The sequence below is a fragment of the Frieseomelitta varia genome, unplaced genomic scaffold (assembly GCF_011392965.1).
Source record: "Frieseomelitta varia isolate USP_RPSP 00005682 unplaced genomic scaffold, Fvar_1.2 scaffold_480, whole genome shotgun sequence".
Classification (NCBI taxonomy): domain Eukaryota; kingdom Metazoa; phylum Arthropoda; class Insecta; order Hymenoptera; family Apidae; genus Frieseomelitta; species Frieseomelitta varia.
Window position 1 is genome coordinate 80,090 of NW_025110235.1, and position 25,892 is coordinate 105,981.

General features: G+C 39.5%; 2 protein-coding genes across 3 annotated transcripts in view; one reads left to right on the forward strand and one right to left on the reverse strand.

Annotated features, from left to right (window-relative positions):
• Positions 1 to 25,892, forward strand: part of LOC122532898 (titin) — a 131,770-nt gene that overhangs the window by 47,213 nt on the left and 58,665 nt on the right. Inside the window, exons 34-44 of one of the 2 annotated variants that reach the window (XM_043662081.1) lie at positions 554 to 893; positions 1,458 to 2,190; positions 2,622 to 2,960; positions 3,316 to 3,472; positions 3,549 to 3,715; positions 4,725 to 4,854; positions 18,576 to 22,279; positions 22,499 to 22,741; positions 22,901 to 22,993; positions 23,318 to 23,803; positions 23,966 to 25,379. In XM_043662081.1, the coding sequence (XP_043518016.1) occupies positions 554 to 893; positions 1,458 to 2,190; positions 2,622 to 2,960; positions 3,316 to 3,472; positions 3,549 to 3,715; positions 4,725 to 4,854; positions 18,576 to 22,279; positions 22,499 to 22,741; positions 22,901 to 22,993; positions 23,318 to 23,803; positions 23,966 to 25,379 (7,806 nt within the window). Of the gene's footprint in view, positions 1 to 553; positions 894 to 1,457; positions 2,191 to 2,621; positions 2,961 to 3,315; positions 3,473 to 3,548; positions 3,716 to 4,724; positions 4,855 to 12,090; positions 13,923 to 18,575; positions 22,280 to 22,498; positions 22,742 to 22,900; positions 22,994 to 23,317; positions 23,804 to 23,965; positions 25,380 to 25,892 lie in introns of those variants that run through there. The other variant, XM_043662082.1, reaches the window with a different exon arrangement.
• LOC122532901 lies at positions 14,042 to 18,533 on the reverse strand. Its single transcript, XM_043662084.1, has 2 exons — positions 18,439 to 18,533; positions 14,042 to 14,989 (listed from the first exon to the last, which is right to left on the reverse strand). The coding sequence occupies exons 1-2, from the start codon at positions 18,477 to 18,479 to the stop codon at positions 14,641 to 14,643; spliced, it is 390 nt and encodes a 129-aa protein (XP_043518019.1). The 5' UTR covers positions 18,480 to 18,533; the 3' UTR covers positions 14,042 to 14,640.

Sequence of the window (25,892 nt, forward strand, 5' to 3'; positions counted from 1 at the left end):
TTATTATTCTACTATTTAAAAAACTTATATTCTCTGGAAATATCTTATATTTTTTATTTCTTACCGTTTCGTGTTTAAATTTTCCCAGAGGCAGTTAAATAATAAATGTTTGCAAGATCTCTTGAATTTATTATCGAAATTTGATTTCCTCAGGGATAATTAAGTATAAAAGTTGTCGAAATCATTTAAATAATTTCAGTAGCGTTGTTGTTATAAAGTAGATTTATATTTTAGAATTGTTACGTTATTTTTCTCTAAAATCTCTTAAGAATATTGCCAATTTCGTCTCTCTTTCAATTTTATTTTTTCGAAAATTCTAATTCTTTTTCCACTAAAATGTACAGTTTGACTTCTCGCCATCTTCAGTTACCATCTACTATTCATTTTCAATATTTTTCAAAATACGACAGATCATCGGAAGAACGTTGTATTTCCAACGAAAGAAGGAAAGAAAGAAAAAAAAAAGAACTGAATGTTTCCAACGTTCGTATCGCATGCGTTATCGGTTGCGCGTGAATTGGAGAAACGGAAGTCTAACGTTGCTTTCCTCTAGCTTGGTATGATTACGGGCTGACCCAATACCAAACGGAGCGACAGAACACAGAGCTCGAGAAAGTGTTCGACGAGAGACACCACAACATTGCCCAGGGCATTGAAATCGCCACGGAGCATCTTGGACAGAAGGTTTTCAAGGAACCGGAGACAGACTGGCAGAGGTCTGTGAAGAGCAAGAAGAACGAGGACTATTACAGCAAGCTGATGAATCTCGAGGAAGAACAGGTCCTCAAGGAGAGTAGGCTGAGGGAAGCTAGCCATCAATTTGCTATTCCCGGTGAAAAGGTCGTTTCTCATTCCGTTGCGAAAGGGATGGCTCAACAGTATGAGGAAAACTTGTAAGTATTTTATTTTTGTCTACACGTGTTGTATAATCGAGAGTTCTTAGATGGGTTTCAAGTTCCTTTCTTATTTTTATTATCTTACAAATGTCATGTAAATGAATATTGAGATTCGTTGTATAATTTTCATGTAATATATAAATGTGCTTATTTATACAATTTTATTAATTAAAATTATATTTATCAATGCTCTAAATATTAAATGAATAATTTTAATATTTCTAAAACTGTCGGAATATGCAATGTTCAATATTTCAGAATTCTATAGTAATCTCTTTTTATTAAATTCATTTAATTAAAACCATAGAAGTGAATCCAAAGCAATGTTAGAAATTTGAAATCGTGTTAAAGACGATATTTCACGATGGTGAAATTAATATTCTTAAAAACACTTTCCGTGGAAAGGAACTGAAAATAATTTTATCAATCTTCCAAAACACATTTCGACACTCCAGCTGTCAAGAGCGCCAACTCACGGATTGAAAATCTGAATAAAGTCCCCAATAAAAAAAAAAGAGAGAGAGAGAAAATAATAAAACACAAAAAATTACAAATGTTCAGGGAGGAAAAGAAGGAAGAGAAAGACCAGGAGACCACGCAGACAGCTACGAAATTCGTGAGGAAGCCACACACGACGGAAGTGGACATCGACGTGGAGCGAACGAAGGCCACAGGGAAGTATCCTCCGGAACCGTCCGAGTCCATGGTTCACGGACGTGAGGTGCACGTGGCCAAGCAGAAGCAAACGCAGAAAGAGGTGAAAGGAGACGTGGAGATCACCAGGAAGATAACCGCCACGGAGACCACTGAAGTGGAGCACAAAGCCAAGACTCAAGAGCGCGTCGTCCAAGGTCCGATGAAACCGGCCAAGCCGCCGGTCTTCACGAAAAAAATTCAACCCTGCAGAGCGTTCGAGCAAGAGCAAGCGCGGTTCGAGGTGGAATTCGACGGCGATCCATTGCCGACCATCAAGTGGTATCGCGAAGATTTCCCCATTCAAAACTCACCGGACCTTCAGATTTATACGTTCAGCACGAAATCGGTGCTGATCGTTCGGCAAGTGTTCATGGAGGATTCTGGAGTGTTCTCTGTCATCGCTGAGAATCGCGCCGGAAAGGCGAAGTGCAGCGCGAACTTGGTGGTGGAGGAACGTAGACGACAACCTGGTCGAGGAGGAGTGGTACCACCTAGCTTCCTGTCAACCATTCAGAACACCTCGGTCACCACCGGCCAACTTGCTAGATTCGACGCCAAAGTGACTGGCACCAAACCGCTGGATGTTTACTGGTTGAAGGTACTACATTTTTCCTCGATTAAATTAATTTCGATTTCTTTTTTTTTTTTTTTTTGGATATTTTTGTATCGATTAAAATTATTCGCTGTAATTGTCGGCATATTATAATTTTGTAGTTTAATGTTTTATTCGTAGAATAAAGTAGTATGTAGAGAATTAAAAAAAGCTACAGACGTTGATATGTGTTGTGACAGTACTGAAAATGAAAGAACGATTCAACAGATTGGATAATCACAATTTTCAGTAACTTCTTAGAGATAAACTGAGACAGGGCAGATTTCACTTTAAAGATCATTACTACTTTTGCTTTACCGATAAAATTAACCAAGAATAATTAAATTTTCTAAAGATTAGAATTAAAGAAATTTCAAAATATGTTCTATCTGATTTCGCCGGTTAAATTAACCGCGTGTGTTCGTTCATGGTTGCAGAATGGCAAGAAGGTGACGGCGGACATTCGTTACAAGACGCTCGAGGAAGACAACACCTACACTTTGTTGATTTTGGAGACAGTGCCAGAAGATTCGGGCAAGTACGAGTGCGTCGCGATAAACAGCGCCGGAGAGGCACGTTGCGATGCTGAATGTACGGTTCGAGGACCTCAATCGCCCGCCAAGACGGCGAAACCGACGACGCCAGGCGTCGAGAAGGCACCCACGGTTTTGGAGCCGTTAAGAGATCAAACTATCAGGGAGGGAACATCCGTCGCCTTCGCGTGCAGAATCACCGGGAAACCGGTGCCAACGGTACAATGGAAGAAAGGCGACAAGGTACGAACGACATTCCAAAAACTGTAAATACATAAATTGCTTTTTTGAAATATCAAGGAACGAGACAACAAGATGAAATACTGCCCAAATACTCGAGCTTTAGCAACATCCATCAGCTCCATGAACTTTTTTTGAAATTAATATATAGAAATTCATGATCGATTGCACCATCTTCTTGGAACAATTGGAAACAGATCATTCCTTTTTTTTTTTTTTTTTTTGATAATTTAAGATAAATAACATTGTGCAAATAATTCATCAATCTCTATTTGATTTTAATCTTAGTGAGAAAGATTTTACTCAAAATTGTTTTTAAAAGACATTCGCGTCAGATGAAGTTTATTTGTGATCGCAGGTCATCAAGCCATCTAAGTACTTCCAAATGCAAAAGGAAGGCGACCTCTGTACCCTGAGGATCTCCGAAGCTTTCCCCGAAGACGAGGGCGTTTACAAATGCATCGCCAAGAATCCAGCCGGCGATGTAACTACCTCAGCCAATCTTAAAGTTCTTGGTAAGAGTCGTTGTTTCTCGCCAACCTGAAATTCCCTTTTGTCTCTTGATATGATTAAACGATAATGTTCGTCTAGCCCCCGACGCAGCTGACGTTCTCCCCAAATTGACACCACTGAAAGATCAAATAGTCCTGGAAGGGCAACCGGCACAGTTCAAGACCCAAGTTACTCCAGCTAAACCAAAGCCAACGATCCAATGGTATCGCGAAGGTGCCCTGATCCCTCAGTCACCTGATTTCCAGGTAAGTCGAGCTCGGAATTTTTATTTGCAGTATCGTGTGACATCCATGTTTGTTCAAAACATTATTGCGATATATTTATTTTAACCAGCGACACATCTGTTGGGATCGAGGAATAGAACGCATGAGAAAATTGTTAGAAGAATTATTATTATCCGAAACGAATGAGAGAAAAAAATCAAACTTCGTCTGACAGTAAATAAATTTTTGAAGAAGATCTCAAAAATTTAATTTCGCTAAATGATACAATACAATATTCATTCGCAGTACGAACGAAATTGAACTTCGCGATTAATCGTTTGCTTGTGCTCTTCGTTGCATTTCAATTTCTCTGACGACAAACTTTACGCTTCAGCCACCAGCAACTAGAACGACCGAAATGACTAATTCATGATTTCTGTTGGATATATTATATAGATGTAAAACAGTATTTTTAAAAATTTTTTTTATAAAAATAAAAGCCTACATAATATACATAAATAATAATAATATATAATAATTATAATATATAATAAATATAATAATATATAATATATGATAAATATAATAATATATAATATATAATAAATAATGATATATAAATAATATATAAATAATATAATAAATAATATATATATAAATAATATATAATAAATAATATATAAATAATAATACATAATAGACATAAATAACAATAATATATAATATTATTAATATTATTATCATTATTTATTATAATATAACAAATAATAATATATAATAATTATAATAAATATAATAATATAATAAATAATGATAATAATACATAAATACATAAATAAAAGCCTGTATATTTTATTGTCTATTTTTTTTTTTTTTTTTTGTTTACTTCAACATCTGTGATGGAAATTCTATGGTATAGTCCTTGATAGTTCTAGTTAGAATTCTGAAGGGATTAAGTTTTCCTGAATCTTCAACTAGATATTTTCCTAGGAGGATTTCAGATCTTCTATCGTGGCTAAACTAATTGGAAATGGAAATGTCTGAATTCCAGATGATTCACGAAAGTAATAATGCCGTGCTACTGATAGCGACCACCTACGAAGAGGACACTGGCACCTTCACCTGCCGAGCTACCACGTCGGCCGGCACCGTCGAAACCTCCGCCAAGCTCATCGTCAAAAGTAAGAACTGAATAAAAGATACAAATTCAATTGCTAACACGAAACGCGATTGAATCGACGGGATAAGCCTCTGGGTGCGTGACGGAGAAACGCGCGCGTATTTGAAACAATTTCTCACTTGCGCAGAAAAGAATTTAAATATATTTGAAATGAATTAAAAACATTTGAAAGAAGAAAACACTTGTCGCTTTAATGAGCTTCATTACACAATATTCTATCATACTTGGTAATGAGAAAAAAAAAAAAAGAATGAACGTAGATTAATTAAGAGGATCAACAAGTATGATACGAGTGATCGAACGTTGTTATTAAAATTGTCTCAAAAGCACGCGTTCCTCCGTCGAACGCGAACCATCGAGGATATACCCGTGCGTATTTTTATTTTTTTTTCCGCTTTTTTTGTTGTTTTTCTCTCTAAAAAAGAAAAGAAAAGAAAAAATTAAAAAAAAAAAAGAAGAAGAAACCCTAACTCACCAAGCGAACCGTTACCACTGTTCAACCCCTTGTTTCCCGACCCCGTAATCAAAGTCACGAGCGAGCCCGGGGAGTTTTTTTTTTTCTTTTTGTTACTAACTCGTCGTGTTTTTCTTTTTGTTTTTTTTTTCTCTTTTTTCCAAAAAAGTTAAAAAATAGAAAAAAAAAAGATCATAGTGGACGAGCGAGTGAAACGAGGAAAGTGACATAAATTACGGAGACGTAGAACGACAAGTTTCCGATTTGTATGTGTTGCTTGAATTTAAAAAAAAAAAAAAAAAAAAAACAGAACAAATATATATATATATACGCATACCTGTGCATACAATACAAGAAATGAAATAATCAGAGGTTGATAATGATCGGAATGGCAAACACACGAGGGTAAAAGAAATGAGTAAGAATCGATGAAGAGGGAGTTGCAATGAGTTGAAAGATGACAAATGTCGCGAAGGTGGTGCTGAAAAAATTGAACGGTGGAATTAACTTAATTTGGAATCGTGGAAACGTTTTTGTAGAGTTGAACTCGTATAAGGCGGAGACCGAGGATTCGAAGATTCGACCGACAAGACAAACGTAGCCGACTTTCTTTCTTTACCCGAACGAAAGGTGCGATTCGCGAGCGAGACACGTCTACGAGCGTCTTATCAGCGTCGAATCCAAGAGAAAGAGAGAAAGCCAAAAAAAAAAAAATGTGCCGAGGTAGTGGTGCTTCGGATCGATGAAATTTTGAGAACGTTGCCGAGTCTCCTTTTGCTTCCGCGTTATTATAAAACATAGAGCTCGATCACAGTGAGATCGAACGACATGCCGAGCGACCAAATCAATGAATGGCAGAGAAAAAGAGAGAGAGAGAGAGAGAGAGAGAGAGAGTGAGAGAAAGAGAGTGAGAGATACTTTCATTTCGAAAATACGGACACATAACTCGTTTACTCGTTCGATTTAGTGTCAATGTTCATTATTAAAAATAAAAAATATATATATAAATGTACACGTTAACCACACGATGCATTACACACGTTAGAAATGATTTATTTAGTTAGTCAACACCGACGTGAATGAAGTTTATATAGTCACACGCAGACGATGATTTATCCTTTAACATTCTACTAATCGAACTTATTTATTATTGTACAATGGAAAGGCCAATAAAAACGAATATTTTAAATGCGCAAAAGCCTGGTTTGTTGCCGATTCGATGACGGATTCACGTCATTCTAAACCGATCATGTTATACACACGGCATCTCGAAATTCATTATCGAATCTATTTGTGCGATGGAGAAAGGATGAGTGTCATCCGATACTCGTTCGTGTAAAATGTTGTAAAATGGAGAAACGTGAATTGAAAGAGTAGGATTCGACGTTCCCTGAAACACGAAGAGAGATCTGCGACAACCATATCTCCTCAAATCGCCAATTTCAATGAAAGGCGATAACGCGATCGTTTAGAGTATGTTAAATACTTGAAACGAAATCTTCTTTACTGAGTTAGTACTGAGAGAGTCACTCAACCGTGAAAAATCGTGGTTTGGAACATCGCGTTTCAACCCCTTGCGCTGGCAACTGGTTCGCGGGCCATAACGAGTGACCGAGCCGTGTACAATAATTCGTCGCTTTCTTTTTTCTTTTGATAGTCGGTATGACATTACTGGATAGAAATTATTAAGAAGTATCAAACCTATCATTTGTTTTGCCCGTATTTACATTTAAATATACTTAAAACTGAGGAAACGTTGCAATTTGGGGACAAAAAACCAGCGCATTCATTCCAGCACAAAAGGTTAAGAATCGTGCTCTGAAGGATCTCACGATCGAGCAAAAGGAAACCCTTTCAAGGGGATATTTTAACCTACGACGAGGAATTTCCCATGACGGGTTCAGAAATAAAGGAAAAATCTCCCATTAGGGGCGGGGAGATCTTCGACCGGAATCCGCCAAACAGCGGACGAATATAGACCGGGGTGGCGAATGTAAATTGACTTTTGCACTCGGCGACGTAATTGCCAGCGCCACGTTCTCCCAGCGCCATAAATTCGTCCGCGAGTTTTGCTTACGAAACGCCAGTGTACCAATCCGGTGGGAAACGCGGTATGAATCACGGCTCGTAAAACAATTGGCCAGCACGGAAAATCGGGAAGATTCTTCGTCGGACATGTTTGAGGGAAATCGTGGAGGACAAGGCGAGGCAGAAAATAGTCCGCGCGCGGTTCTTAATCAGCGTGACGATCGATCGGACAATCGAGTCGTCGCGAGCCGGTTAACGAGCGATTCCACGCTGCAACACTTGGCAGATATAATCGCGGCTAAAATAACGGGAAGGAAACTCGGGGCGGCGAAGTGTTTGCTACTTTACTCGAAAGCCCGAGTCCAGATGCACGGCTATATTTGACGACGGGAACGAAAGCAAAAACGGCGTTCAGCAGTGGAAACGTCCGTGGTATAACGGAGTTTTGGCTATTCCGTGGTTTCTCGGAAGTTTTAGGTTGCTCTAGAATTAGAGATATATCCACGCTACGAAGCGTGTGTGAGAAACAGATACAAACATACGTATGAATTAGAGATTGGAACGTTAAAACAATACGAATTTAGTAGGTGGACGTAGATCGTTTATGAAAATCTTTGTCACAATCTGAGGAAGGACCATTTTCGTTGAAATAAAATGGAAGTGATGTACATATGTTGCAAATTTAGTGGCAATTATACTTTTTTCTACGACAAGATGGTTGAGAAATGTTTATATTATTTTATTAGTGTGTTTCTTAAAAAGTAAACACGTTGTCGTGTGTTCTTTGTTTGAATGAAAATGGCACTCTTACATGATACGAAAGGATGGCATAATATCACGAACTTGTTTTGTCCAAAACATCTGCATATTTAGTAAAATATCGTTGATTTAACGACGACCAGTTTTTACTGTTGAAACCGACTTCGGATCGGTAATACCGATCTTTTTTTTCTTTTCTTTATCTCGGTTTAACCTGTATTCACTATAAGTATATCATCGATTTATTTTAATTTTTTGAGCGATGACGTAACTGCTTTTTCCAGTTTTCGTTTGAACTCGAAATTCGAATTAACAGCTTAAATTCTGAAATTCGCTTTCTTTTATTGAAAAGAACAATAAAATCTCATAATCTAAGAACGCTTCGATCATTTTACCAAGAGAACAAATTTAACTGTTTCAGTGAAAACAAATTGCTATATTAATAATAATATACTTTGATAACTTGTCGTATCGATCTCCAATTAGGATAAAGTAGTAAATATTCTATCCTTATTCGATATTAACGCTAGAACTACCAACGCTTAGAGTATGAAACTTGAATTATAAAATGAATGCACGAAGATGAAGAAATCTCTACTTAGGCACTGTTACAAATTTATAAAATTATGCAAGGCTGTTATTTATTATTTAATTAGATAAAATTTCAAATACACTTTGAATCAAATCATCATTTTATCTCGGGCGATGTCTCCAAATAATTACTGATTCTTCGATTAAATAAAAAAAAAATATACCATCGTAAAATCTTTAAAAATCATCCAAATCCATTACTCTAGTCCAGATAATTTTTCCGAGTAATTATTAATTCCTCATTGTTCTAGTATATCTTACAACAAAATAGAGTACAAACTCTATTCTAAATCCACAGAAAATTACAGAAAATCTTTCTGAAAAAAAAAAAAAAAAAAAAAAAAAATTTTTTGAAAAAAAAAAAAAAAAAAAAAAAAAACGATCGATTGAGCGTTTTGACCATTTTGGTAGTTCCAGCGTTAAAAGTCGAGTGAAACAGCTGTGAAAAATTCGAAGTCGCGCGGGACCGAAGTTCGTCGACGCGAGCTTTTCCACGCGTACGCGTGTACCCGTGTTTTACGATCCGCGTTTCTGTTCCCTCGGTATCACCTTTCTCTCTGGTAACTGGTTTAACGAGCGTGAAGAGGTAAACGTATTTTCTTCATCGCTTCTGGTAGTCCGGCTCGTTACAAAACGAGGGACGTCGGTACCACAGGCGAGCAGTGCCGTGTGCACACTCGGCTAGGCCCTCTTCTTAGGCTATTTCTGACCACGTGACGTGTATTACATTACCCGGCTATATTTGGTCGCCGGTGAAGAACTCCCCGAACATACGGTAAAATTCACGTGGGGTCTAGAATCCGTCGTCTTCGCGAGTTGGACTCACGCGATTTTATTTATTTCGCGAACGCAGAAGGAAATTTTCGTCTCTTCGTTTTGTCCGAAGAAGTTAATTTGCCCTCGAGGAATTTACTTTGACGAGTATCGTACGTTATCACCGAGAAACTATAATTTTGGTTGATGCTATTGAGTTTTATTTATCACGTTCGCTGCGAGTCTTGAATTCTTTGTCGAGGCGTTGCTTCAGTGGAAAATTAAAAGTCGAAGATTAGGGGAATGCAAATTGAAAATGAAACATCTGAATCTTTTGAGAAATTTTCAAAATTATTTAGTGCGAAACTGAAATGGAGAGTTAGGCTAAAAATATGGAATGTCTATTTTTAAGGATTCTATGGACGTTGATGTATTTACAATTGAGAAGTTTATAAAAATTATTCTGTTCTCTTCCGAAATTTAAGTACGAAATTAAATTAAATTCATTGATAAAACTATTGGAAGACATTCCTCCTTTCTCGATGTTTTGCAATAGAGAAACATAATTCCTAGCGAACGTGTTAAATTAATTAAAAGAATACAACACGTTCAAGAAATTCGACTGAAATGGGAAACACTTTAAATGGGGAAATGGAGAATGAAGAAGGGCCATAATTTATTAAATATCTAGCTCACTGCTAACTTACAAAGGACATCTTCGAAAGACATACAAAATTTTTTCCACCTATAATATACCTCTCTCACCTTATTAAAATATTAAACGTTAAACAATACATCGAATACAACAAATTCATAAAAACCTCAACTCCTTTACAAGAAGAAAGACACGTCACTATTAAAAGCACACTTTAATTATAAACTTTGGACATCCCGCCATGATAATTCATACAATTGAAACGCAACGAAACAACACAAAAGTCCACTGATATAATCCAAGAACCGTAAAATACATTCAGACCATGAAACATCAACCATCTGCAACAATTACCGCAGCACCAAGAACAATCATCTCCCCGCGAGTTCTTTAAGTTGCGCTTAGAAACTAGAACAGACGCACATAGTAATTTGTGCAACACCGTGACCGGAAACAAAGGAGTTTTTCTCCGTCATTTTTCTTTTTCTCTTTTCCTTTTTTTTTTTTTTCATTTTCTGCATGCCAGCCGCGTCGCGCCGAGCGCTCGATGCTTCGTTGTACGGAACGGCGAGGTTCTCGTGTTCTCCAGGCGTTCTCCAGCCGCGTTTTAACTCTCGCCAGGTGGATCATCGTCATGTTACTTGACCGGTCCTCGCTCGACACCGTTACGATCCGGCGACCTGATGCAAAATTAGACCGTGAATCTGGACCTGTTTCGTCGTGCAGGCCGTTTGATTAATCGCGCGAAGGGTAGTTGGTCCGAGACGGATCATCGTGATTAATAGGGATGGGATCAAGTCCAATACACTGCTTAGGAATCGGAGTCAAGTTCGATCTGATTGTGAGTTTCGTTTTATTGGCTCTTCGAACATCGCTGCGAAGTATTTGAAAAGAAAGAGATTTCACAAGTGGTATGCAAAATTTTCGATCATCGGTATATTCTACGAGGTGTATTTAATTTATACGAACAAATTTTCACACATTTTATCGCAGTTCAAGTTCCATGTATACATTTTACACGAGTTAAGTTTGATACTTGAGTTTCGTTTCGATACTTGGGTTTCGACCGCAACACTTGAAAGTGAAAAAGTATATTTGGAACAATTTATATGAGCAAGTTACAGATGTAAATTACATTAATAATAATAATTTCGTAATAATTTTTACAGCTTTAAATATTAGTCACAGTGAACATGTTCATTTTATATGAGCAAGTTGTAGATTGAAATTACATTAATAATAATAATTAGGTAGGTTTTGTAATAATTTTAAACGACTGACGATTTGGTTTGCGTAATTGTGAAATTTGATACTGTTAAAATAATTTACTGACTGAGAGGGTTGAAAGTTTCGAAACTTTCTCTAGATGTTCGACCTCACTTTTATCTTACCAATGGCATTGAAAACTATCCCGTGTTGACTCGAACACGCTTGGAAATACTTATAAAATCCAACGATCAAAGATTCGAACCTGCTCGATCCCATCTCTAATAATTAAATCACTCGTTACGTTGGCCAACGCGCGACGCGTGAAATATACGACAGGCCGTAACGTTTTCATCGATCAAACGGTATCGCGTGTCGTCGCCGAGTCTCTGAGAAATTTTAATTGGCCAAAGACAATGAGCAACGGGCACAGTCGTGAAACAGTATTGAGGTGAAAGGACGTGCGGAAAAAAAAAAAAAAGAAAAAAGGAAAGAAAAACACGAAGCTGGCACGTTAACCGTCGACCATAAATAAGGTTCGCGTTAGATTCTAGAGCTGGGTAAGGACCAAGAAAATTTATCACCGTACCGCGCCGCGGATTTATTTCAAGCGTGCGTACGCTCCTGCTATGAGATCACAGCTATTAAACCATTTCGCGGGAGGTAATTACGGTTGCCCGAACTAATGATTTCGAGATGCCGAAATAACATGCGTGTCCACGGGAAATGAGGACGAAGATCGAGCGACGATTGTAAAATCCCGTTTTCTGTTCTCTGTACCCTGTTCTCAGGAATTTCTTAACCTTGCCCCATGACCTGTATAATCCTGCCCGATGCTACACTGGGGAATTGTATTTGTCAGTGACGAAAATTATAATATGTTTATACGATAATTAAATTCAATAATTATAGTAAATTATATATCCAATGTTTATATTGAAACGGAGCATTTGTTATAATCTGGCAATTACTTTGAACAAGTCGAGGGCTACGACAAAATATTGGAAGGTTAAAACAGCATCTTCAAATGAGCTCAAATTTACGTAAGAATATCGAAAAACATCACTTCATTTGCTTAACCTCTAAATAATGCTTCAGACAGAGTTTGTGGCCCTCCTGATTTTCCTACGGAAAAATCTTCCAGAGAAATTTCTGAGAAATATGTGAAATAACGAGTGCCTCGTTTACAAGTCCCCGGCTATACTGTCCTAAAATTTAAAAAAAAATGAAACTCCAACCAAACAACGAGACACGCATCACGTCTACGACCCTTCGAAGATCCTTCCAGAAGAAGAAACATCTTCAGGCTTCGGCTACTTCTGTTCGCCTGGCAACGACCTTGAATCAGCGACCACCTGAAGCACCAAGAAGACAACTGCCAACAGCCAGTCTACATCGGTGGACACGAAGGAGGAAAAAAAAAGAAAGAAAGAAACCGCGCGCTGATTCATCCTCCGCGTGCGTTCGTCTCTTCTTTTCCGCGGCCTGACATCTCAACCACCCCCTCCTCTTCACCCCCCCCCCAACCGAAACAGCAGCCATTTCTCGTCCGTCGTGCCAAGCTTCGAAGGAGGGAGGACGAAACCCGACTATTTCGGCTCGATCGCAGCTGCCCCGGTGATTCAGCCCCGCTAGAAATAATACGGGGGAGAGCGAGCGCGTGTCAGCGCACTCTGGAAGGCGGGAAGGAATTATTTCTGGTAAATCCGCAGCCGCTCGTGGCCGGAGATCGTGTGCAGACTCGACGCGGGAGGTGTCGAAAAACCCGAGATCCAACCGAAAGAAGATCGTCTCTCGGCTTCCTCTCGCTTCGCGAGGCGAGCGGAAACGGACTCTGCGACGCTTCAACTGTTCGGCTTCCAAGTTTCGAACACCGAGTTTCGAAACTGCGATCTCTCTGGCGATAGCTAGTTGGATTACGTTCCAACCAAATGATTGAGAAACTGAGACGTCTAATGACGTCTGTTTTCTGAACAATAAGTAAGAGAGAAGAGGCGAGAAGGTTTCTTTTTTTTTTTTTTTTTTTTCTTTTTGAAGTTTAAATAGAGATGACGTCTGAATTATACGAAGAGTATTTGTTTTATATATTCTTCCATATTTTGTACGTTTTCTTTTATTGATTCGAAGAATATGAAATTTTTTTATAACAACAACATTTTGTGATTGCTATTGTTGATTGTAAAGTCTCATTGATCGGCGTGTGAAACAAAGAATATAAAATAACAATTCGATTTGAAACCGAAACAACTGTAAGATCCTGTTAATCGGCTTAAACTTGTATTCGTTTATTCAATACGACAGACATAAAAATATATAATTTACAACTGCGATCTTCTTTTGTAATATTGCGATCACCGAACGATACTAAACTAATATTGAAGTAATTACATTGTTGCATTGCGATAGAGACAAGGTTTGACAAACTCGAATTATCAAAAAGCGAGAGGCAGAGGGGGGGGGGAGGGAAGAAAGAAACGAAATCGGATGAATTAGCGTGAGCGAGGGAAAGAAGAAGGTCAGGGACAACCACGTCTCGCTGAACGTTGATTTTATTTTTATTTTTGTACATGACCATTCCAATCGTTCGTGATTCATCGAATAAATTTTTGTGTGTCACCCATTAGATCTCAGTGTGTGTCACTGCATCCACTCGCATATGTACCCGAGGGACGAGACTCGACACTATAAACAACGCTTTGTTCTTGCTCATCGTGGGTGAATCATGCTCCTAAAAACAAAAAGAAAAAAAAAGAAAAAAAAAAGATGAGAAGATTCACGTTCATTTTTATCCTGGTGCACGAGTCTCGTACCTCGAAAATAGAAACACGAGCCACCCAAAGTCCGCGGGAGATGAATCTGTCATAGAAACAAAACTCATGAATAATTCATTAGAAATCCAATAAATCCAAAAACAACGCATCGACGACTTGCTGTAAAAAAAAAAAAAAAAAACAACGAAGAAAAACGAGCAAACGACGAACTCTCCGTGTATTCCCACCGGCGAGTCTGTCACTTCGACCGAGCACCACGATTGTACGCACCAACCGCACCGAATATCACTTGCATCGTTCAGCGCCACGTGAATTCGTTCGCAAAGAAAGAAACAAAATATCGCACCACCTTCGCGACGTTCAACCTCGTTGAAGAGTCAAACGTGTCCAGTTCAAGCGCGGCTGCACTTCGATCGGACCAGCGATTGTCCGGCGGTTGTTGAAAAAGCAAACCGATGCAGCCCGATCGAAGGCAGCCAACTGTCAACCACCACGTTCAATCACCGATCGATCAATTGAAACTTGGTCACAAAATCACGTTTCACTGCCCACTTGAACACCACTTGAATGTCACCTGTCTCGTGACACCGAAAAGAAAAGAAAGAAGAAGAAAAAATAAAAAGGGTAGATCGCTGTGTGGATGATCGGTATCCAGAGAAAGAGGTTTCGTCCCGGCTTGATCGTCTCCGGCTTCCAGTGGATGACTATTAAGGCTAGACTAGAAGCTTGGGGTAGAGGTGTGCGTAGTGGCGTCAGGCCACGAGTTTCCCCACCACGATTCGCTCGGCATCTGACATTGCTGAAAGTGCCCGAGATGCATGCATCACCGTTGCCCCCTCTACGACCGGTCGTGCTCAGCTTTTTCATTTCAAGTGGGAAATTGTGCGTGCGACCGCCGTCTCCGTCACCTCCTTCTTCCCTAGAATAATGACCCGCCGTAGCCAGGTTATTAGCGAGCTTGGAATGCTAAACGAGGAGCTTCCGCGTTGCAACTTGCCCGCCATGCGAGCAACCGTGTCTACCATCGCAGAAGACAGAGACGACGAGGATGATGTTTGGTTGGCACGATGGAAAAGATTTATAGAGTCTCGTTTTTCAAGACAGATATCTTCCGATGAAAGAAATTTCTTTGACATTCAATTTGAATGCTAATACGGTGTATTATTTTTCATATTCGCGTAGACAGCAATAACCAGTAAATTTTTATGTTTATAGAGGAAATATATTTACAAGTGTTGTTATTATTATTACACGTAGACTCTGTTATTACTATATAATGAAGAGAACTGTTGAAAGTATTATAACTGTTGTAAATGTCGATGACAATTGGGAAAATGACGAACAGATTAGGGTTAAATTGATGGTGAACGGATGTTTGAAACGATGGCCCGAGAATGTGAAACGGGGGATTCATTGACAGAACATTGTTGAATATTAAAACTACCGAGATTAAATGATAATAATTGAAGTTTAAAAGTTTAACTTTCTATTTGTATTCTTTAAACATTCAATAACTTATTATGGATTTGGCTTTGATTTAAAGTTCGAGAAATCTCACTTAACATTCCAGTTTCGAATAAAATTTAATGAAAGAAAAATTTCATGATAAGGACTTGGACAGATATCGACAAATCGATGAAATTGCATAAATTATAAATTAACTTGTAACTTCTATTTATATCACACTTTTCGCGTCTATCAGTATTTTTAGAATTATTTTCACCGTTTAACTCTGTCGAATAGAAGCTCATAGAGCTGCAGTCACGTTTGTTATGACTAATCCGCTCGACAAAAGAACTCATTTTCACTCCGCTCCGTCTTGATTCATATCGCGTGAGGTTCGCGATCAACTGAAACGATTTAAAAATACCAGCGAGGAAAAAAAAGAACGAAACACCAACACCGCGGAAAAGTTTCGCTTCAGATCCTCTGGCTGACCGATGACGAATTCGTCTGTTTCTCGTCACGTTTAAAAATAAAGTCGCGCGAAGTTTAAGTCGAGCGTGTTCCACGCTTTCGTTGATATTACGCTCGAAGCCTCCCGCCGAGAATGAAAAAAAGAGATCAGAGGCAAGCGACCGCCACCGCGGGAGGCGTTCCAACGTTCGAGAATAAAAGTCGGGCGTTACCTCACGCTTTAAAAAAAAAAAAAGAAAAAAAAAGAAAAAGAAGAAAAAGAAAGAGGAAAGAAAATCGTAGAAAACGCAAGCAACGCGATAACAATTTCGAAGGGAATTTACATTGGATCGGAAGGGAACAACGATAAATCGCGGTTACGTAAAATGCAGCCCGACGTTTACACGCCTGGATCAGGTGTGATTTATTTTTAAAATGAATCGTGCTTCATCGCGATTATTATTTCACGTCCGAATATTAACAATCCGAATAACTTTGGTTTCCGAAGGCCGATCCGCCTGGCGATCTGCCTTGATTTCTCCTCGGCGAGGTCGACTTTGGCCCGGCTCCACCGGCCGTCCATCCAAAATTGCGAAATATAAATTTTCAAGTGCATTTACACTCGTTTGAGTCCCCCCCCCCCCCCCCGAAGGGAAAATTTATAAGGCCGACGGATATTGTCGTGAACGTGTCACGCGTTGATTAATTGGACGGTTTGATTTATCGCGTATTTTATAACCGAAAAGCCTTTGATCATTGTTTGCATTATTATTATTTATATTTATATTATTATTAGCAATCGAAATTGTGTTGAAACAGGATGTCGTTCGTTCCCTATGTTTTTCCCACGATCAGACACCAAATTTCTCTCTGTCCGTTGTTTGTCACAGTCGCGAGTAATTATTAAAAATATCCCTTGGCACGTTACTCAGGCCTGACACACAAATGACGACATTGTTCGTGAAATCGAGACACAACGAACGATCAGATGGCCGGGGATAAATCACTTCGGGCTTGTTTCAACTTCTGCAGACGGGCGATTGTGCTTCATTTGAACTTGGAACGTAAAGGAGTATCGGATTTTGACAGCTGTCGGTTGAAATTTGGGGAATATTCGTCTCGCGCGTGTTTTAAATTTAAATATACCCACTTGTGTATGATACTTTTGTTTCCTTGAATGTCGAATACTTCGAATATGAACAACGAGTACAATGTATATTAAATTTCATGAAATTCGTCTTATGTAAATGGACATAGATCAATAGGTTTATATTAGTATGCATCATTCTCTTGATATTATTTTGTTTCTAATATACGAACGTATTATTTAATATATTATTTTACTTTTAATACACGAAGTTATATCCTCGTACGATAAAGGTTGTATTAAGTCGTAATTCAATATAATAATTTAATCCTATTTAATTGAGTGTAATAAATTGTAAAAAGAATGAATATTTTAACATTGAATGATTTTTACGGTATAAGAGTTTTCTGAATTTTCAAGTTCATTGTTTGGACTGAATCTTCACGTTTCATTGAAATATTATTATACCGTAATTTGATTTTTGCAAAATGCTGCAATATATTGTATTACACGCAACGTTATCCGTTATCTAAATTTTGCAATCTAAAAAAATTATCAACCGCGCAACAAGTTTATTACTCATAAAAAAATTTAGCAAGTGTCGGTACTATCGATGACAAAACATGTTAATTATTATGCTCTGACAGCATAGATTCTTCTTCATTTCGTAATTTTCATCGATTGAGCCACATTTCGTAGATTTCTGTCAAATTGAGCCACACTGATTAACTCCATAAATTAAAAAGCAAACGAGTGCATAACGATATGTTGTTGGCACCCTGGGATTGAAACTCTTCCAATAAATAAACTCAATGTGGAAGCGTGTAATATTTTGATATTAATATTAATATTGTTGATATTAATAATAATAATAATATTAATAATATTAATATTATTAACATTATTATTATATTAATATTAATATAATTATATAAATATAAAATATATTATAATAAAATTATTATTATTATTATATTAATTATATTAATATTATATTAATATTAATATAATTATATAGATATAAAATATTATAATAAAATTATATTAATATTATTATTATATTAATTATATTAATATTAATATTATTATTATATTAATTATATTAATATTATTAATATTAAAATTGTATATCCGTATATTTGTAAACAGAAGTAATCGACCAAAGAAAAAAAAACAAAAGAAATAGAACTGATCAAGTGTTCCGCGAAGCGTTCGCGCTCGCTACGTAAGCCATTTGTTTACGAACAGATTTCAGACACATGGGATTCCACTCTACTAATGTCAAACACCTACTAAACAACAATAACAAAGCAATCGAGTCCAAAAATAAACTATTCCACAGCCGCGGATAATTCAGCATGCGCTAATATATTATTACCACTCACCGTCCGCGCGCATCGTCCAGCTGCCAGCTTGTTTTTAGCATGATGCGGAGCCTTCCTTCCGTGTGAACGATGACTCAACGATGCCACCCTGAAACGAGATTATTAAAATTACACCGTGCGCGCGTGTACCATTGCAGAGAGGAAAGGGGCGTATTACGAAGTGCCTGCGAAGACGGGACCAGGCGCGAAAACCGGCGTGAAACCATCGACAGGTCTGGGCAAGGACATTGTCCTTGAGCCGTTGACCACGGACGAGAATGGATTGCCGCTCGAGATACCCTTGCAACCGGGGGACGAGTCGTTGCCTTGGAGAAAGGGGCGAGTTCATCATCGACCTCGACTCGGTGACGCGACGCCATGGCGGAAAGCGAAACCGAAATCTCGCGACACGTCCCTGGACAAATTACAGGCGACGGAGTCGCTGGTGAAGCCTTGGACGGAGGAGGCTGTAGTGTTGAAGAAAACACCGCAGCTACCTCGAGAGACAACGAAAGAGAAACTGGAGGAAGTTGAACTGAAACCGGCGAGAATCGAGAAGAGAGACATTGGAAAGGTCAGTTTGGAAACTGTGGACTTGAAGCACGTTACGAAGAAGGAAGCAAGGAAAGGGTCGACGACCGAGGAGAAGGTTTCTCGACTGGACGAAACTACGGCAGAGACTTACGTGGAAGAAGAGGACTCCAGATTCGTCAAAACCACGAGGAAAGTGGACGAGACCGCGAGGAAGAAGGAGGAGCCGAAACCTTGGACAGAAGAGAAGGTTGCGCTGAAGAAAGCGAAACCTGATAGAAGAGAGATCCCCAGGGAGACGATAGAACCCGTGGAATTGAAACCTTCGAGGATTGTTAAGAAGGAAGTCGAGAAGGTTACTTTGGAGAAGGTGGATCTGAAATCGGTTCCTACGAGTTCCGTAATCGAAACAGTCACGGAGGAAACTACTTCGAAGACTGAGTACGTTGAACAGGAAGACACGTCGATGTTAGACGTGTCTAGAACCGAAGAGATTAGAAAACTGAGAAGAGAGAAGATCGAGGAGAAGGTGGAACAAGCGAAACCATGGACGGAAGAGAAGATCACGTTGAAAAAGTCAAAACCTATAAGAAAGGAAGTCGAGAAAGAGACTGTAGAGACTGTGGAACTAAAACCATCGAAGACAGAGAAGCTTCCGGTTCGAAAACCAAGTTTAGAGAAGGTGGACTTGAAACCTGTTCCTACGACCGTTACTGAAAGAGTCACGGAAGAAACTACTTCGAAGACTGAGTACGTTGAAGAGGAAGACACGTCGATGTTAGACGTGTCTAGAACCGAAGAGATTAGAAAACTGAGAAGAGAGAAGATCGAGGAGAAGGTGGAACAAGCGAAACCATGGACGGAAGAGAAGATCACGTTGAAAAAGTCGAAACCTCTAAGGAAGGAAGTTGAGAAAGAGACTGTAGAGACTGTGGAACTGAAACCATCGAAGACAGAGAAGCTTCCAGTGCGCAAACCAAGTTTGGAGAAGGTGGACTTGAAGCCTGTTCCGACGACAGTGACCGAGAAAGTCACCGAGAAAATCACCGAGAAGACCGAATACCTCGAACAGGAAGACACTTCTTTATTAGACGTGTCGAAGACTGAAGAAGTGAAGAAATTGAGGAAAGAAAAGATAGAAGAGAAGCCAGAAGGACCGAAGCCTTGGACCGAAGAGAAGGTCACGTTGAAGAGAGCGAAACCTGTGAAGAAAGAGGTTGAGAAGGAAACGATAGAAACAGTGGAGTTGAAACCATCGAAGACTGTAAAATCTGAGATTCGAAAAGAGAGCCTGGAAACGGTGGATCTTAAATCTATTGCGAAAGAAACTACGGAGAAAATGGCGAAAGACGTGGTACAGAAAACTGACTACGTAGAACAAGAAGATACAACGTTGCTCGATGTTACCAAGGACACTCGAGTGAAGAAAACAAGGAAAGAGTCGGTTTCGGTAGAGAAGGTTGAACAACCTAAACCTTGGACCGAAGAGAAGGTAATTTTGAAGAAGACCAAGGTTGAGCAAAAGGAAATTCGTAGAGAAAGCCTCGAAGAAGTGACCCTGAAGCCGACTAAAACAGAGAAGAGGGAGATTAGGAAAGAAACATTGGAGAAAGTGGACTTGCAAAAGGTGACAGACAAGACCCAATTCGTGGAGGAAGAAGATACGAAGTTGCTGAAGTTAGACAAAGAAGAGAAGATCGAAGAAGAGAAGAAAGAAAAGGTAGCAACTTGGAGAAGAGAAAGAAAACCGAAGGAAAAGGCGCCGTATCAGGAAGAAGAGGATAAAACGATTTTGGACGTAAAGAAAGACGTCGAGGCTGAGGAGAAACCGAAGGAAGTGCCGGTTCCTTGGGCCAGAGGTAAAAAGAAACCTACGGAAGCGATTCCGTACCACGAAGAAGAGGACACCGCTCTTCTTGACGTAGCAAAGACTGAGGAGACGACTGAAGAAAGACAGGCGAAAGAAGAAGTGCCGGTACCATGGGTACGAGGGAAGAAGCGAAAGGAAGAGAAGCCAGAGATTCCACAGGATGTTCGACCTGAAGAGAAACCAGAGCAAGAAGAAGAAAAGGTCCCATGGCTTCGAGACAAGAAGGTTCCACGAAAGATACCGGAAAGGAAAGAAGAACAGGTTGAAGATATTCGATCGGTTGTACTGAAGCCTGCCAGGCGTGAACGTGCACCGGAAGAAAAAGAGAAACCAGAAGAAGTGACTCTGAAGCCTGTCAAACGCATTCCACGTGAAGAGGAAGAGAAGGAGGACGTGCAACTAAAACCCATTCCGAAACGCAAACCCGAGGAAAAACCGAAGGAAGAGGTCAAATTAAAGCCATTCCAGAAAGCGAAACCAGAACAGGAGGAACGAGAGAAACCAGAACTGAGACCATTTGAGAAACCGAAACCTAAAGCGCCAGAGGAGGAGAAGGTGCAGTTGAAACCGTTCGAACGAGAGAAACCGAAGGAAAAAGTGGCTGAAAAAGAGAAGATTGTAGAAGAAACGGTAATCAAGAAAGAAGAAGAGACTATGGAGGACTTCAAGTCGGTAGCTTTGAAACCAGTTAAACGAGGCAAGAAACCTGAAGAACGAGAAGATAAAGAAGAAGTCACGCTGAAACCGGTTAAACGTTTTCCAAAGGAAGAAGAAACTGCAGAAGAAATTAAACTGAAGCCGGTGGAGAAACCGAAACCGGAGGAAAAGGTTGAAGAGAAGGAAGTGAAACCCCTGAAACCAGAAGTGACTCGAGCTCCTGAAAAAGAAAAGCCAACTGAAGAGGCGCCTGAATTGCCATGGCGACGAGTTAAAGACAAACCTGTTGAAGAGAAGGTTGTCGAAGAAAAGAAAGTTGAAGAAGAGGAGAAGGAAGTGTCTGAAGTTGGCTGGCGCAAGCCTCGAAAAGAAAAAATTGAGAAGCAAATAAAAGATGTTGAAACTGAAGACTTCTCTGCGGTTGTATTGAAACCTACGAGAAGGGAGAAGAAACCGGAAGAGAAGGTGGAGATGGAGGAGGTGACATTGAAACCGATTCAGAAAATGCCCAAAGAGAAAGAAACACCTGAAGAAGTAACGCTAAAACCAGTGGAAAAACCTAAAACAGTGGAGAATGGTGAAATTTTAGAAGAGACAACTGGAACGCCATGGCGACGTGGTAAGAAACCACTTAAGAAAATAACACCAGAGGAGATTAAACCAGAAGAAACTGCCAAACCTGAGGAAGAAAAAGAAGAAGAAACCATAAAACGAACTGAAGGAGAGCTGGTCTTCAGACGAAAAGAGAAAGAGAAACCCAAAGAGGAAGAAAAACCAGAAGTCAAATGGAAACCTGGCAAACGTTTGGAAAGACCAGAGGAACAGAAACCCGAAGAAGTAACTTTGAAACCAGTTAAACGACTTCCTAAGGAGGAAGAGGAAAAGCAAGAGATAAAGTTGAAGCCAATTACAAAAGAAAAACCAGAAGAAGAAAAACCAGAAGTTAAACTGAAACCTGTCAAACGTCTTCCTAAGGAAGAAGAGGAGAAGCCGGAGGAAGTTATACTAAAACCAGTAAAACGACTTCCTAAGGAAGAAGAAGAAAAAGAAGAAGTAAAGTTGAAGCCAATTAAGAAAGAAAAGCCAGAGGAAGAGCAACAGGAAATCAAACTGAAACCTGTCAAACGTCTTCCTAAGGAAGAAGACGAAAAACCAGAAGAGGTAACATTGAAACCTGCCAAACAACTTCCTAAGGAAGAAGAAGAGAAAGAAGAGGTAAAATTGAAACCAATTAAAAAAGAAAAACCAGAAGAAGAAAAACCAGAAGTTAAACTGAAACCTGTCAAACGTCTTCCTAAAGAAGAAGAGGAGAAACCAGAAGAAGTTATACTAAAACCAGTGAAACGACTTCCTAAGGAGGAAGAAGAGAAAGAAGAGGTTAAGTTAAAACCAATTAAGAAAGAAAAGCCAGAGGAAGAGAAACAGGAAATCAAATTGAAACCTGTCAAACGTCTTCCTAAGGAAGAAGAAGAAAAACCCGAAGAAGTAACGCTAAAACCTGTTAAACTTCTTCCTAAGGAAGAGAAAGAAAAGGAAGAAATAAAGTTGAAACCAATTAAGAAAGAAAAACCGGAAGAAGAGAAGCCAGAAGTTACGCTAAAACCTGTTAAACGTCTTCCTAAGGAAGAAGAGGAGAAACCAGAGGAAGTTACACTAAAACCAGTGAAACGACTTCCTAAGGAAGAAGAAGAAAAGGAAGAAGTAAAGTTGAAGCCAATTAAAAAAGAAAAACCAGAAGAAGAAAAACCAGAAATTAAGTTGAAACCGATCAAGCGTTCGGAGAAACCAGAAGAGGAAAAACCTGAAGAAGTAACGCTAAAACCTGTTAAACTTCTTCCTAAGGAAGAGAAAGAAAAGGAAGAAGTAAAATTGAAACCAATTAAGAAAGAAAAACCGGAAGAAGAGAAGCCAGAAGTTAAATTAAAACCAGTCAAGCGTTTGGAGAAACCAGAAGAGGAAAAGCCTGAAGAAGTAACGCTGAAACCTGTCAAACGTCTTCCTAAGGAAGAAGAAGAAAAGGAAGAGGTAAAATTGAAACCAATTAAGAAAGAAAAACCGGAAGAAGAGAAGCCAGAAGTTACGCTAAAACCTGTCAAACGTCTTCCAAAGGAAGAAGAGGAAAAACCGGAGGAAGTTATACTAAAACCAGTGAAACGACTTCCTAAGGGAGAAGAAGAGAAGGAAGAAATAAAATTGAAACCAATTAAGAAAGAGAAACCAGAAGAAGAAAAACCAGAAGTTAAATTAAAACCAGTCAAGCGTTTGGAGAAACCAGAAGAGGAGAAGCCTGAAGAAGTAACGCTGAAACCTGTCAAACGTCTTCCTAAGGAAGAAGAAGAAAAGGAAGAGGTAAAATTGAAGCCAGTTAAGAAAGAAAAATCGGAAGAAGAGAAGCCAGAAGTCAAATTGAAACCCGTCAAGCGCTTGGAAAAGCCAGAAGAAGAAAAACCTGAAGAGGTAACATTAAAAGCTGTCAAACGTCTTTCTAAAGAAGAAGAGAAGCCAGAAGAAGTTATTTTGAAGCCTGTAGAAAAGAAGAAACCAGAGGAAGAAGAGAAGAAACCAGAGGTGAAATTGAAGCCAATCAAACTTCTGGAGAAACCAAAAGATGAGAAACCAGAGGAAGTGAAATTAGAACCGGTTCCAAAACCGGTTGCTGAAAAAGTCGAAGAGAAACCCGAAGAAGAGGAAAAACCAGAAACAGTGTTACCATGGCGCCGTGGCAAAAGAACGAAGAAGGTGGTCGACTTCCGAGAAGAAGTCACTGTCGTACCGATCGACCAGGAGAAAGTGGTTTTGGATGAAACAACGGTCGTTGAGCATAAAGTGGAAGCTACGGAGATAATCCAGGTGGAAGTTAAAGAGATCGAAGAACAAAAACCCGAGGAGGCGCCTGCGCTTTCGTGGAGAAGACCGAAGGAAGAAACGGTGAGAGAGGTCGTCGAGGAGAAGATCGAAGTTGAGGAAATGAAACCTGAAGTGGTGCGCAAAGAGGACGAAGTGGTCGAAGAGGTCGTCGAAACGGAAGTCTCTTGGAGAAAAAGACGAAAGCCAAAGAAGCCGGAAGAAGAGAAGAAGGTGGTGGAACTGACACCAGTCGAGAAACGCGAAGAATTTATCGAGAAAGTAGAAGAAGTGGTTCTTAAACCAGTCGTAAAGGAAGAAGTGTCCGAAATAGTAGAGGAGAAGCATGAAATTCGTCTCAAGCCAGTTCCTCAGAAACCGCGGGAAGAGGAAATACCCGAAAAGGTAACTCTGAAGCCCGTGAAGAGAAAGAAACCTGAGGAGATACCTAAGAAAGAAGAGGTACCGGAATTGAAACCGGCGAAATTGGAAAAACCAGAAGAGGAAGAAGTGAAGGAAGAAACGGTGGCTGAAATGCCATGGAGAAAACCAAGGAAGAAACCTGAAGAGGCACCCGTGCCTGTTCCTGTAGAAAAGGAAGAAGTCGTCGACGAAACAGTGACCGTAGAAGAGGTCAAAGTGAAGAAGGTTAAAGACGTAGTCGCCGAGGATATAGTCGAGGTCGAAAAGAAAGTCGAAGAGGAAAAAGTGGAGGAGCGTAAGAGGAAACGCAAGCAGCGTACGCAGATAGAAATATCCATCACGGATAAAGATAAAAAGATCGCCCCGAGGTTCATTCAGAAGTTGCAGCCCGTTATCGCGCAACCGGAAACAACCGCGAAATTCACGTGCACAGTTTTTGGCAATCCATTCCCCGAGATTACATGGTACAGAAACGAGCAGGAGCTTCACGCCAGCGAGAAGTATATAATGACCATCTATGAAACGACCGCTTCTTTGGAAATAGCCAAGGTGAAGGAGGAGGACGCCGGCATGTATTCCTGCAGAGCGTCGAATCCTGCTGGAGTAGCCACGTCCACCGTGAATCTCGTGATATTCGGTACTAAATTTGTGTGTGTGTGTGTTGTGACGTTCGTGTGATATCGTTTTCTGCTCAATTCTCGATTGATGATTTGTGAATTTACGAATGCTTAGAAGTTATTCGCTTGTGAGTTCAGAAATTCAAGAAATTTCTAAGCGAAGTCTGAACGTTGCTTCCTTACCCTTTGCTGTGTTCTCTTTATTATAGCATTTCTTTAATTGACCAACCAACTTTAAAGAAACCTATCGAACCTACTAACTTTAAAAAAAATTTCATTTTCGAAGTATCTGATTTTTACTTTGAATCAGCAACATCTTCTCTGGCAGGTACTAAACTTACTAGCCTCTTACAAACAACGACGATTATTTTTATTAATAATTACTTATGCTTCTACTCTAAAGTTATTCTATTCTAAAAACCAAAGTCCTATCCTACTATCGCATACTCGTTTTACTATAAGAAATTGTACTTTGTGCATGTTGAGTTTTACAGTGCCGTTGCCTCGTTGTCAGTGACCGTTCCGCCTTGCAA